The sequence below is a fragment of the Seriola dumerili genome, unplaced genomic scaffold (genome assembly GCF_002260705.1).
Source record: "Seriola dumerili isolate Sdu_G_001 unplaced genomic scaffold, Sdu_1.0 BDQW01000050.1, whole genome shotgun sequence".
NCBI classification, from domain to species: domain Eukaryota; kingdom Metazoa; phylum Chordata; class Actinopteri; order Carangiformes; family Carangidae; genus Seriola; species Seriola dumerili.
Window position 1 is genome coordinate 2,755,778 of NW_019174305.1, and position 15,500 is coordinate 2,771,277.

At 41.1% G+C, this 15,500-nt stretch overlaps 1 protein-coding gene across 1 annotated transcript in view; it reads left to right on the forward strand.

Annotated features, from left to right (window-relative positions):
* The first annotated feature begins 7,354 nt into the window (after positions 1-7,354).
* rptor (regulatory associated protein of MTOR complex 1) overlaps positions 7,355-15,500 on the forward strand; it is a 184,107-nt gene continuing 175,961 nt past the window's right edge. The window contains exons 1-2 of the mRNA XM_022739982.1: positions 7,355-7,372; positions 9,686-9,860. Coding sequence (XP_022595703.1) covers positions 9,693-9,860 — 168 coding nt within the window. The 5' untranslated portion in view covers positions 7,355-7,372; positions 9,686-9,692. The remainder of the gene's footprint in view (positions 7,373-9,685; positions 9,861-15,500) is intronic.

Here is a 15,500-nt window from a genome sequence, read left to right on the forward strand (position 1 = left end):
CCTGCAGCTGCTGCCTGTAAGATGACATTCAACCACAATTTAATAACAACTGTACCTTGTAACACACTTCAACAGGACACCTTGTATGTGATGTTTTACTTGTTGTACTAATGTGGTGATGTTTGTCTTTGCTTTTGTCACAGTACCAGCCTCCAACTACAGTCTTTATCAGCCAGCCTCCACCTGCAGCCTCGTACATAAGAAAGCCAGCAACAGCTCCACCTTCCAACTACAGAGGGCCATTTGCAGCTACAGCCTCTGAATGAAAATGTCTCACATGATGATTTGACTTTTAACAACATTTATCGTACAATTGAACTGTGTTTTGACCTTTGGACCTTTCACAGTGCCTCAGTACCAGCAGCTCCACTCACAGCCTGAAGCCTCTGCTTACCAAACCCCACCTGCTCCTTCCACCTGCCTACAGCCTGTGGCAGTCACCCTAAGCCTCCACCTGCAGCTACTGCATGTAAACTAACATTCAGTGACAACAACAACTTTAAAATATAGTAAAAATATACATGGAGGATGAATACCTTGAATGTATGTAATTGTATTTTTTCACTTGGTTTCAGTGCAGCCACAAAATACACCTACATATTGTTTCTGCCCACAGCAGCTGAGCCCTCTGTATGCAAGTCCCGTTCACCAACTGCAGCCTCCGCCTCCACCTCTTCCTACCAGCTACAGCCACAGCCTCCACCTGTCTGACAGCTACCTGCCTCCTCAGCCACAGCAGCAATCCCCAGCCTCCACCTGCAGCTACTGCCTGTAAGTTGCAGCCTAAGGCCTTCCCTTTAAGGAGAAGAGTGAAGTTCATTTGTGTAAGACAAAGGATAACAGACATGCAAGGCAACATGAAAAAAGTCAAATAAAATAAACAAGTTAATGTAGGATAAAAGATGAAATAGCAGAATAAAAGTTACAGCACAGCTACAGTGAAGCTAAAGACAGTAGCCTAATCCTTTGTCTGATCTTTTAGGGCTACAGCCTCAGCCACAGCCTCCATGTGCAGCTTCAGGACCAGCGTCACTATGCAGCAGCTAACTGGGAATGAAAATAAAAATGTATCTTTCACTGTTTAACCCCTTACGTTAATGACTTATTAAGAATTTCATTTCATTAAGATTAAATAATTTAAAGGTTTTACTTTTTTCCTAAAGGTTCTGTAACATGAATTGTTAACGCTGATCAGGAATCAAGGACAATCTGTTCAACTACAGAATAAACAACATATTCATATACATGTGCTGCACAGCAACTGTTTCAGTCATGGTTTATCTCTGGCCAGACATTAAAAACAGGATGTAAATTTTGAAATGATCTTCAAAATTTATTTTCAAATAAAATTCTGCCATGTCTTCACTAAAGAAGAATTGACTCCTTTATAACCATTCACACTGAGGTCTTTGGCTTTGGAAAGATTTCAATGCCATGACAAGCACAAGCACAAGCACAAGCACAAATAAAATCCCATTCACTTGGCAGCCGGTGTCAACCGCAGCTTCAACATCCAGCCACAGCCTTCACAATAAAAGCTCCAGCAGCACATGTCTGCAGCAGTTTCTGCCTGCAAACCATTCTCAGTCTGCCTCCACCTGCGGCCTTTTTTTTTTAAGAGGCCAGCTTCAGCCCCAGCTCCTGAACAGAGCTGCAACATTTAGTAAATTAATTAGTCAAAAGAAACTAGTTTGAATTATTTTAAATCACTTTTTCAAGCAAACACATTTGATGGCTCCAGGTTTTCAAATCTCAGACTTCACAGCTTTTCTTGCACTACAGTAGTATTAATATTTTTGTGTTTTGGACTGTTTGTAAGACAAAAAGACATCTGTTGACATCACCTTGTGGTCTAGGATATTATTGATGGACGTTTTCAGTTTTCAGATGTTTTACAGACTAAATGATTAATCTGTGAATTAAAAAATACTAGACAATAAACATATATCTACTCTTGACTACTACTTCAGCCCCCACAGCTGCGACCAGCCACAGTGTTTGATAATCATTTCCATCAGCCTTCACCTACAGCCCCGAGCTCTCGGCCCCAGCTTCAGTGTGCAGTCACATACACGCTTCAATTCTGCAGCCTCAGCCTCAAACCTGCAATTCTTGTCCATCAGGAGCAGCCCCAGTGTCTACCTGCATCCCCCAGCAGCCAATCAAATAATATTTAGCCTATCTAAACATCAATCTCCAGTGAATATCATTTAAAGCACACACTGCAGCAATCATCACCTTTTAAATTTCATTTTGGGACTTGATGGATTTACATTTCATATCCTCAGTCAGCCTTTGAGTTATGAAGGCTGAGGCTTTCACTGGACCTGCTCAAAGAGTAAATACTAATCACCAGCATGCAACAGAGTACAAAGCATTCATCACTGCAGCAGTGTTTTCATTGATATACTGTGAACCTTGGCTTGAAAACACCAATGGGGAACATGATTAAGGTGTACAGAGAATCCGGTCTTTATTGTGGACAAGAAAACTCAGAATAGCCTTTTATCTTCCTTGAAACTTTAGTTTTAGGGGGTTTCAGCTTCTAGTATCTATCTCTAAAACATTTCAAATCTTGTTGCACTTGATTTATGACAGTGGTAAGTGAGAAAGTTCCTGTATAATATGTATCCTTATGAGACATGAGAGCACAAGAGCAGAGGATTAATTCTCCATTACAGCTCTTGGGTCTCCAGTTTCCCTTCTTGAGAGGAGTCACTGGTTGGTGCTGTTGGTGCTGGTGGAGGTTCACATGATAGCATAGCTTCCTCTCGTGAAACAGTCGCTTCCTCAAATCCATCCATCCATCCATCAGTGTCTGTTCTCTCTCGCTCTTTCTCTTGCCTTGTTGCAATCAATCCTTGGGAAAAGGACTTTTAGCCTTTTCCTGCCCCTGTCTTATTTGGCTCCAGCTTCCAGGATCCAGCCCAGTTGATCATGTCACCTTGTTCCCTGCCTGACAGAAGGGCGGATGAGGAGAAAAAAGTAGACTAATCTTCTCTTTCCTCTCCCCTGTGTTAGCTATCAGCTATCCCAGGGTCCCCACCTCTATCACACCTAAGAGATTGGATTTGTTTCCCCCCTGCAGTGGACACTGGGACCGGGAGGCGAGATGAACAAATTCAGTCGGATGTACCTGAGTTTCTTACACACCAGATTGCTCCTGCGCTGTTAGTGCGGCAAGCCAAGAGGCTGAGGAGATGATTGCCGCACTGGCGAATGCACTGAGTGGGATATTTTCCTGCTCCATCCATCTGGTGTAGCATTTTCATGTTTTCTGATGAGCTGACAGCCCAAAGAAAGCTGTTAGTCATCTCAGCGCAGCATTGTCCTTTGTGCCCAAGACAGACTGTGTTGTGCTTGATTAAAGTCATTGAAGGCCTTAGAGCAAATCTCTTTGTTGACCACGAACAAACTGGTAAACATGTTGATTGTAGTCTCTCAATTAAAGGGCTCTCAGTAATGTCACGACCAACTGCCTGAGTGGGTCTACGCAGACTGGTGTTAGATTTTGACTCGGGGACAGATGGGACAGCTTTCTCTCTCTTTCAAAAACAAACCTTTAGCTCCTGCTGTTTGAGAAATGAGTGTGAAGCCTGACAGCAAAGGATGTTGGGGACAAATTACGTGTAAATACACTTTGTTCACTTGACTCATGCAGGTGCTGAGAAAACAAGGCTGTTGCACAGCAAACACCACCATGTTGTGGAAAAAGAACAAACACAACAAGTGGAATTGTGTTATTCAAACTACCCATCTTCAGTTATTCATTTTTGTTTTGTTTTAAACACAATATTTTTTTTGACAATGTGAGAAAAAATGTGTTCAATCTTTAGTGTGAATGAGAGTGAATATGAGACTTTGCTGTCCAGCTACGTCCACACTACTACGTTTTATTTTTAAAACTCATCTCTTCTCTTCTGCCATGTTTACTCCTGGCGTCCACACTGCTCTGGAGTAGTGAAAAACCGAGACTTTTGGAAATGCTGCTGGACCCTTTACATACAGTCTATGTGCTGGACCCGTTTTAGTTTGAAAACTCCAGGGTTGCGTTGTAGTTTGGAAAAGCAAAAACAGAGGCCTTTGGAAACAATGATGTAGACATCCATGGTCGCTCCCTGATTGGGTCTTATCAGCCTCGACTACCAGTGGTGGATGTAACATGGAAAATGATTTGATGAAGTGTTACTGACCGTGTTGTCTTTGCTAGCAACTGTTGTGCAGTTAAATTCTCCATTTTAACGCTTTGCTGTTCCTCATGTGTAGTATTTTGTGCAACTAACCAACTTCAGAGTAGACAATCTGCTTCCTGTTTACACCGGCTTGCACACGCTCAGTGCACTTGAATGGTCATGAATATATCCATTTTCAGGTGTAGCAGTGTGGGTGTGGCCTAGATGTCCCCTAAACACCTCATATTCATATTATGTTAGACGGTACAATTTACTGATGATCCCTGAACACCCCCTATGCATTCTGTGGAAGGGGCTGGCTACAGCACACATCATCAGGGGCTCATTTAGCTGGGTTTAGGGGCAGCGACAGTGCACAATATAGTGTCTTAAAGGGAGATTTACGGGGGTGTATAGTTGTCGTCGCAAAATGTGCCAATATGAAGGGCCATCAGGGGCCTCTTTTCTCCTTTGGGGGCCCCAAGCATTTGCCTAGTTTGTGTATCCTGGTGCCCCCTGACTACTTGAATAATTGAGCCGAATATGAAGTGGCATGGCAACAATCAAAATGCTGATATTATTTTATCCTCTGACAACATCTCATCTTTGTAGCAACTGAGTCACAAGTCTGAGAGCAGGTCTATGACTTAAACACAGCACAGGCTACTTTTACAACGCTCCCACATACAGTGAGGGTTTTAGAGCAGCTGCTCCCCTGCTATTTTTGATGGATGCAGCTTTCAGGTGAACTGGCTCAGGGTACAACACATCACACAGACAGGAGATGCTGCACACGTCTTCACTTGGCTATTAAAATAGCCATGGTCCATAGACTTGATACTGCTATCCCATTACCTGTGGAAATAATGAAATAAACATGGAATACATATTCTATACAGTGCAAGATTACATAGATGCTTGATTTTGAATGATGTTTCCTTGATTTGTTCTTCTAGTCACATTTAATAAAAAACTCGGATGCAGTTGACTACTTTTCATTGAAATTTCCCTTTAATGAAGGAGACTGTAATAATACCTTTGTTTCATGTGCACAGTCTGGACCTCGATCTTTTCAGAATCATTTCACATAAAATAACAGAAAGATACATTTGACATTTTTTAAAACAAAAAAGTTTTAGCTTTATTGCTGTTCATTGTGTCACTTAGGTCAACATTTGTTGTACATAGATAAACAGACTTGAGTTCATTTTGAATTTTTATATTTATGCCACCTTCACTCCCTCCTGCAATGTAAATATTGATTTGAGTTTAAGATTCAGATTTAGGCCTCCATGAGGATATATCATGAGATCCTGGGATTAGCAAAATGAATATTTAATAATTCAATTAAACCCAGATAACAGCCAATAACAGGCTAAAAAGGCATATAAATATTGACCTCTTATGCTCAAGTTAATATGTTCCTAGACTACATTATATTAATTCTATTGTGTCTCAGTGGCTCAGTTGTTTAAGCTATCAATTATTTAAAAGGTAGGTAAATCCAGGATACTTGTTTTAAACTCTGAATATGAGGAAATGTGAATATCAGTGTTTGTTTGAATGAACAAAAAGAGAAATAACAGATCAAAACAAATATCTTGTTAAATACGGCACTATTTATTTTCATTGGTAATGGTAATGAGCGAACAAAACAGTCTGATACCTTCCTCAGATATTACAGATGTAACTTCTTATTTGAAGTGTCTGACTATGACAGCAAAATAAAAGTAAAAATATATTCAAGTTTTTTGTTCTATGATGCTCTTCTTCTTCTCTCAAGTTCTACTGCTGTTTGTGTGTCCTCAAAGTTTTTCATTGTTTCTTTAGTGGGAACATTAAGAATCAAAACAAAACAACATCAAAACAAAGTCACAATTCCATGAACACACATAAAATAAGCTTGTAACATTGTTTTTGTGGCTGTCAGAGAAGTGACACAATAACACAATACCACCACAAATAGCCTCAGAAATGACCATGAAGTTGAATCCACACATACATAGTATCAACAAAAATTGCACATTACAGCCTCACAAAGCTGCACTGTTGCATAGCATTAGTGTAAGGGGTGTGCACATTATTGTGTCCAGCCCTTCTGGGAGGTACGTCAATGGTACAAGAGAATATAAAAATCACTTTTACTACACTGGAAGTCACACACAGTATATGGTAATATTAGCTTGGTGTAGTTCAGAGGAGTGTTGTAGGCTCAGAAAAGCATGGCTCATCGTGGAAAGCCTGGCTTGAGTGAGACTAAACTAGAATCAAACTCTTCTTCTTCTAGGTTGAAAAGTGAAGTAAGTGTGGCTTAACTGCCTATTGTGATTATGAAACCACTGCTCAGATGTGCATGATTTTCACTTATTTTCGACAAAATAATATGGTCAAAATGTAAATAGACATGCAAATTTTCAGTGTGAATAAAAATACTCATTAATATCATTAGCTACATTCATAATAAAAACGAAATTTGGAGTCCTTATATTTCACATCTTTCGCCAAAAACTTTAAATTTAAAATTACAACTATTGAAGAGATAAGTGAGTAACTCTGGTCCGTTGACATCGACATAAGCAAAGAGAGATATAAAAACATAAATATTTTTAGTTTTCCATGGAGTGTGTGCGTGCGCATGTGTGTGTGCGTGTGTGTGTGAGCGTGTGTGTGTGCGTGTGTGTTACACACACACACTGTGACAGCCACGAACAACGACGGTGACGTTTCACGACAGTCTCGCCGCCCCAATAGTGCATTCTGGGTCCAACCCAAGATGGCTGCGCCCTTGCAGAAGTGCTGAAGAAGTGCTTCTCCGGAGAAATTCTCGGGATTTTATGTGATTTCCGCCAAAACTATCCCACCAGATCAGCTCCTCGGGTCGCTGGTTTGTAGAAGAAGACCTGAGGACCCAGTCATCGATAAGTGTGGCCGGTGCTTCGTGTGGCTGTGGCAGACTGTCCGTGTGAAGATGGGCCTCGTCTCCAGCCCCTTCCCATAGCGAAGAGCCGTGGGGAGAGGAGCCGCAGATTCCCCTGCAAACACGCACCCGTCCAACTCGGATTTGACGGGTTTGACATACTGTACAGGCTGTGGACGCTGCCCTACAATTTTCTGACCAGGATTGTTTGTGCGACCGTGTCTGTCATCGTCCGGAGGCGGAGAGGTTCCCCAGCCCGGGTAGATAATCCCACAGCACCGAGGTCTGCAACTACACGCTCCACCGCCACTACCAGCGCCATTTGTGCACATCTGCTCTGTCTCAATTATCTCTGTGCTCAGGTTGTTTCGCAAGATACCCAGAGAAAGTCTTTAAATAGCACTCGCTTCTCATGTAGCCAGCCATGTAGACAGCTGGCTTTAGGGAGAGCTGTCAAATTAGCCGCGTTAGCTTGGCTAACAGTTAGCTAGCTGACCGGTGTGTTTGTTAACTGTCGTGCCAGGTGCTCCATGTGAAGTCAGGACTGACACAGCCAGGCCGGGTTAACGTGACTACAGATGCACATAACCCATAGTTCCTCACCTGTGGCCAGCTAGAGCACCATCATGACACCATCCAGGTGTTGCTTTCTGTCTGAGTGTAAAAACAACCTTAATACCACAGTAAGGAAAGTTAGGCAGCTAGACAGCTAACAGTAAAGCTGAGTGTGTGTTTGGTGCCAGTTGTTGCTCAGGCTTTCATTCAAACAGGAGAGGTTTAAACATGACTCATAAACATCATCATCCCATGAAGTAACTTTTTTGATGAAGGTCATAAACTGTCATTTTTCGACAGCCAGTTGCAGTGAATGCATCACCACCTTGACATTAGTAGAAACGGTGTTAAGAATGGTTTCCACGGCAACAGTGCTCAGTTCCAAGAGAAAGAGTTGCTTGTGTGAAACATCACAGCTGCATGGAAAGCCCTTCAGGTGGAAGTTAGGTCATGACTTGTTTGACATTTTTTGATAATAATCACAATAGGATACTAGACCTACTTTTTTGATACCTTCCTGTGAAGATCAAAAATTTTAAAACTAAGTGATGCAAGAACAAACAAGATTACCATAGTAAATACAGCAGTCTGACAGTGTCTTGTCACTACTTGATATTTTTTGATTATGTTACAGAGATATTTGTTGGTACCTTAAAAACACTGACTTGTGATACTCAGCCCTATTGTGTAGATGTTCTGTTTTTACTGTCTAATTTATGATTTTTGGCCCACCACCACATTTACGCAACTTTATGATAGCGTGGCTGTACAGACAGGTTGCATATATTACGAAATATCTTCCTCTTGCCTGATGGATGGAACTCCTGCCTTATGAGGAGAAAATTACTTCAGCTTGTTTCCTCCAAGTGATGTTTAAAAGAATCAGTGCAACTGAACTCAACTGTCATTTTAAGATTTCCCTTAAACATGCAGTAGTTAAGTAGTAACTCAAGTGGCTAATTTGAACCTGTTGTTGTTAATTAGTATGGTTTCTTATCCTTTTGAAAATTCTCCTAGATAAATACAACTACAACAGAAAAACAGGCATTATAAAGACAGACATTCAACAACAAAGTGCTTCACAGTAGCATCACCAACAATCAGGAATTAGGTAAAACAAATGCAAGTGACACAATCCTCATATCTTGAGCGTTTGTTTAACAGAGCAATGCTGGAAAAGATAAAGGACCTCTGGGCACAGGAAAGTCTGCAAATGTGGTACCCTCCACCTCTGACCAGATGGTAACAACTTGTATTCACCATAGAGAGGGTGTGATACATCACTGAGAATTGCCTGCACTTACTTGTCATCCTTCAGCTGCAGTGTTGCTAGACATATTAACAATCTTATTGAGTTTGTTTATATGAACTGCAGGCAGTGAGAAATACCAAGCGATAAAGCAGAAAGTTAGAATAAAAGAGAACCAATATATGTCTGTCCACTCCAAACTGTGGAAGCTTCTGTATGAAGGACAGTCGTTGTGATCCTTTCCTGTAAATTGAATCCCATGCCAGTTTTTCATCATTTACTGTCCCTCCATATTTATATTCATCTACACCTTTAATCCAGTCGCAATTAATAGTTATGTGCTGGTGTGTTCTTCTGCTTGCTCTGAAATCAAGAATCGTTTCCTTAGTTTTCTTGGTATTAAGCTGAAGGAAACTAGCGTGACACCAATTAACAAATGCATCCACAATGCTTTGTTCCATCCTCAGTGAAACCAACAATCACTGTATCATCTGTAACTTCAACACTGAAAACAGGATGAGTTAGCCCTACATTCATCTGTGTAAAGAGTAAATAGCACTGGAGAAATGACATTCCTTTGTGGGGGCCCAGTGTTGGTAATAAGAGGGGGAAGACATTGCAGCATTAACTCTGACACACTGTGATCAATCAGTCAACAAGGTCTCCACCCATCTGATGATTCTTTTGTTTACTGTAACTGTAACACTATTAAAATCTACATGATGTGTGGTGTTAGTTTCAGTCACAGAACTCCATCACATCTTTGTTACTAACACCAGCCTTCCCCCGCAGGGCCCTGATGAAAATGGACTCAGACTTGCTTCATTCACCGGCCATGGGCCTGGCTGAGGAAGAGGAGGCCGACATGAATGACTGGAAGCTCCCCCTGGCCTTCATGAAGAAGCGGCACTCGGAAAAGATTGAGGGCTCCAAGGCCTTGGCACAGAGCTGGAGGATGAAGGACAGGGTAAGTTTACTGCTCATGTAATTCAGGAGGTTAGGATCGCTCCCTGTGCTGAGCTGTGCTTTGAGGTCATTTGGGCGGCTCCTCTTGTCTTGTCCGCTGCCAAGGATTTTATTCAGGCCGGCATCATACAGTAAAATGGTATTCTAACAGTCACCATGATACTTTACGAGGTCATTGCTGTTTCCCTCTGTTTTCTGTCTTTATGTTAAGCTAAGCTAAGCTAGCTAGCTGCTGGCTGCTGTCTATAGCTTCATATTTGCAGTGTAGACATGAGAGTGATATCAATCTTATCATCTATTTTGTCATCATTTCCTAAAGTACAACTTTAACTTTAATCTCCTACCAAAATGTGTCATTGTGGTTTGTATTGTTACCTCCAAGAAGACCTAGGAGGTTATGTTTTTACCTGTTTGTTGGGTTGTTGGTTTGTTTGTCGGCTTGTTTATGCAAAAAGTACTGAGCTGATTTACACCAAACCTGCTGGAGAATTGAACATTGGCGAGGGAAGAATCCACAGAATTTTGGGGCAGATCTGAATCATTTCCTATGAATTTGAACGTAGGTGCTCAGTAGCTGTGGCACCAGAATGGCAAGATGACAGAGGTCGTCCGTTGTTGTACTTGGCTGTCATTGGTGCATTAAAGGAAAAGGCGGTGTTTGGGATTGGTCATTTAGCCATTAACCGGTTCTTAAAATTTCAGTTCATTAAAGAGACAAATCCAATGCACCAATGCTACACACTGTGCTTTGAGAGGACATCAGTCTTTAAACAGCCAGGACACAGCAGCAAATCACTGGCCACCCTCGTCTTTATTATAGTGCCAATTCATTTCATGCTGCTGGAGGCTACCCATGCTATGCTTTGACAGGAGAACCCCAAAGCTTTCCCTCATGAACGGCCACAGTGTGTGTCAGCTCTCGTAAAGCTGTCGTTTGATCCACTGCAGTGTTGCCAACCTGGTTACTTCATTGCCTCGTGGCTACAGAGTAGTACGGCTATAATGATGGCAAATGCCATGTAGTCATACATAACCCTCACAAACTCTGCACCAAATGAAAATTCAACACCTCGCTGCTGTTAGGACATCAGTGGAATTACACCACAGCGACTGTGTCAGGCTTCAGGGAAACGTTGAATAAGAAGGCGTCATTAAGTGTGAGGCTGCTATTGATTTAAAAGAGGTGAGAGGGGCTGGCTGGAATGGGTGTTGCTGTCAGAAAGTCATGCTAAATTGGCTGTGTAACATTTCATTTTTCATCACTTAAGCATTTTTAGGCCGTAGACCCTCATTTGTACACTTGTATGAAGAATGTGTCCTTTCACATTTGTGGTTCAGAGAGCTGCAGCTAAAGAGAGCTCACTGTGTTTTGAATGGTTTGGTGTCAAATCTATCTTTTAAGATTGCAGTAGCTGAAAAAGGATGGATTTAAGTTGTGTTTTTCTGTAGCTTCATGCATTTTTTTTTTTCCAATTGTTCGTGGGTGATCACTTGCCTTGTAATTGTTTTGGCTGATTTAAGCTGGCAGACAGGATCTGTAGCAGTTCTGATATCGAGCGAGTCGGTATGAGAAGAGTTAAGCCTGGTGAGAGAAGCGTGCAGCGTGAGGCTCAGAGTGGGCTGTAAATGATGTTCTGCACTGTGGGAAATCAGAGGTCTTGCTCTTGGAGAGAGACACACACACACACACACACACACACACACACACACACACACACACACACACACTCTCTCTCTCAGTATGAAGACAGGAGGAGAGGGGGAGGCTGTACAATTACAAGGCCCATTGGTCAAAATGGTGTGTTTATCCCCCTGTTGGGCCAATGACAGATATCGAGTTGTGTGTGTGTCTCACTCTGTGTGCAGCATGATTGTGTGTACGCTAGCTGCACCTGCCACGTGGAATCATGATAACAGTGCTCAGACATACTGTGTGAAAGCCTTTCAGTACAGTTAAGTCCAAGGTCTGGAGCAAATAGATGAGTTAATGTTAAGTTTGTGAAAAGTTGCCTAATTTTTAACCTTGTTGTCATGTCAATATGATGTTTTTTATATAATACATAAGACATATCATGAGCAAAATAAACAGTCAACACCATGACTGAATATTTTCACCTTGGAACTGCAGTGAACTAATGACAGTCTCATAAAAACCGATTCAAACAGCCAGGGATTCATACGTCACAAACCTGCGGAACCAATCCTGTCAAACCTGAATCCTTGTCAGTACAGAGAGAGAGCGTTAGCATTAGCACAACCCCTAACAGTGTGTCAGTTACTGCCAATTACAAGCTAAAAAACAACATAAACAAATAAAAGATGCTAACTATGCTGACAGTTCTGATATGTCTGCTAGCCGCCGATTCTCTCAACAGACTCCTCATCTGAGTCTGAGTTTGACTGAGGCTCAAACATGTGGCTGAGTCTCTCATATGTTTCCTCCTCTAACCATCTTGATACTCTCTGCTCTTTCACCTCACAACATGGAGCAAGCAGCAGTAGTGGGTGAGGCCTGATCCAGAATTTCTCAATAAGGAAGTAAGAGTAGATGCCTCTAGCCCCAGTTTTCCATGTTTTTACACTTTTGATGTGTGAAAACCATGTTAAACAAAATATTAATCAGAGTGGAGTATTTTTTTCTTAGTTCAAAACAGGAGAGGAACTTTAATGGTCTTGGACTAATTTCTGACGCTAATGTTAAAATCGGTAAAAGAAGGTAAGATCAAACGATGCGGTTGGACCAGGTGGAAATATTGAATGAGTGGGATTAGGATTTTATTGATTTCACATGAAACAGATTCAAATTCATTTAATGAACAGATACCTGTTTTCTGGTTTATTTTCACTCTCACACTCAGGGAGAACGTAGGTCATGACACCTGTGTTGGTAATGAACAAACTTGAACCTCGACCTGAGGAGATAAGTGATTGCAGCGCAGGCTTAGACCATCATTGATCCACAGGTGGTTCACTTGTTCTTAGCCTGAAAGCTCACAAACACCACCTGGAATAATCACAGTTTGTAACAAAGTCAAAAGCTGGAACAAAAATAACAGTAACCTTGTCTATGTAGCCTGTATCAATAATGATAATGTATTATACCGCCGATACCTGCATAATGCATTATAAACATACACTGTAGGACTGCGTCATTGATTTTTGTGTTATGACAGAGAGGTTGGGGTCTTTAGGGAGTCTGCAAGTTTTTGGAACCGGTGTGTTATGAGCTTTAATGGAGTTGTAGTGAAGGCACTTCCACACTGGCTTCATCCCTGTGTTGTGGGGCTGAAAGTCTCTTCCAGCATGCTTGACGTCGTACAGTTTCATGGTGCTTTTTGACTGTTATTGTGCCATTTATTATGAGGGCTTACAGCAGCTCTAAAGATGCATTATGCACATTAGAAAAAACACAAAACAGTAGAAATAAGAATCATGGAACACGTTAAATCAACTTCCTCAGTCAGATGCTGTAACACAAGACTGTCAAAGCTTATTACTTCAGTTTTGTATATTCTGTAGATAAAAAATTTGGTCGTGGTTCAGATGTTGTTTCCGTTTTCTTTATGTTTACTGCAGTGGTGCATGTTTTTTGTAATTACAGATGAAATGAACAGATTAACACCTGCTATCTTTAATTAGCGATTCGCCAGAGTGGGCAAGATCAGGCCTTTTTCACAACAGACATTTCAACTTGTCAAAGTAACACAAGCGCAGGTGTTAGTAATAAACAATAAGCCATGACAGTGTGACAGAAAGCCATCGTGCACAATACCATGACCTTGAAACTGAAGCAGCTAAACAGAATTCAGCCGTCAGTCATTTTATTATTTACACCTTTACCTTTTACACTGTGCCATCTTCAGTGGAAAAATCCTGTTTGTAGTTATGTATTTAAATAATGCTTGTTAGCTTTGGGCTTAATAAATGTGCCGTTTTATCGTAAAGCAACAAACAGCAAAACGGCTTTAAACATTATTCTGAATAACAGATAACCTGTGTCAGAGCCGGGTGTGAGTTGACCTACCTCGCATGCACAGAAACTTTTTTTTGTCTCCCCAGTTACTATTATACTTCACCATCCCCTGTGGAGCTGTAAGCTGCATGACGTCAGAGCGGCTTGATGCAAACATGATGCAAACTTTATGTGCAGCCCTTCCTAGTCTAACATTGTAGCCTCTTTAAAAACCCTGCCAGCGTCCTGTCTCCCTCTGATGCCCATTTGTCCCGGCACCATATCCTGTTAGACACAGAAATGGCGTCGTTGAGGCTTATTTTTAGGAGTCTGTGTGTACCGGAGCTGAGTTTGTTGAGCGTGAAGGTGGATCAGACTGATTTGCCTGCCAATAATAAATGGACAGGAATTGTGTGGAGACAAAGGGACAGTGTGGTGTATGTATAATAGACAAAAGGTCGGCGGCAAGACATACAATATGATTTGTGCTGCACTGGACCAACGTGCACTAAGGAAGGACAGGGTACTCTGGGCTGGACTTTTTAAACACCATGTTTTTAGCATTTAAATCAAATGTAAGCAGAAGAGCATTTAACACATCTAAGTAAGGCAGGTGTGTAAGAGCAGGATGAATGGATCCAAAGTATCAATTACAAAATACCACTTACTGTTTAACTTGCAATAAACAATTTGTTTGCAAGGTTTCGGTGCTAGATCTTCATCAGGCAAATGGTTTTTGACAATGAGGAGCCATCTGAAATAGGAGTGGCTGTAAACCGGTAACCAATCACATCAAACCACATGCAATAGAAAGTAACAACTAACTCACTATATACCAGTTTTTAATATCATATGAAGGGATAAAGATTAGAAAGTCCCATGCAGTGACAAATAAGTGTACCCTTAAATTTTTCACCTTGAATAGGTAAATGACTATGAAATGAATGTTTCAGGTGCATAAACTACATACAAATCCATTTCCAAATGTTATATGTTACATATGTAGATTAAACTGTAAGGATTTATACATGTTATGAAAAACAGCATCAATAAATTAGTAAGCCTAATAAATAAATAAGATCTCTGGTTCAAGTGTTCAAGTGGGCAAGAATACTGTAGTCACTAAGCAAATGTATCTCTGTCGTATCATGTCTGCTAGTAGGTTGTTATAAAAGGATCCTCCAGGCCCCAGAAAGATAACTTCAGTCAGAAACATGCGCATCTTCATCAGGTTACATTGGTAGGTAAACTGACGATGGCGTATAGAAGAAACATCAGTCTGAAATGTACTTCAGCCCACCACAATACAAAATGTAATAGAATGTAATAGGAGTCAAGGTCAAATGTAAGCACCATAAAATGAGAAAATCAAAGTCTAGAACAAATAATATTTATATTCAGTATAAGATAGAAATGTTTGTGACTTCATTTTTTTGGAAATTATCTTGAACTTTATTTTGATCACTCTAATGAGGCACCTGTAGCAGACAACATACTAACACACATACTGTAGAGTTACTGACCTCTCCAGTGCTCCTGACTTTAATTAAGAGTCCCATGAGGCTCTGTGAGCACGCCGACTAATAGTTCCTAGAATAAAAAGATTCACAGCATCACAGTCATTATGGGAGGCAAATGCCAGCTCTCAACAAAGAATGTGCAGAAAAGACCACTCATTATTATTATGAA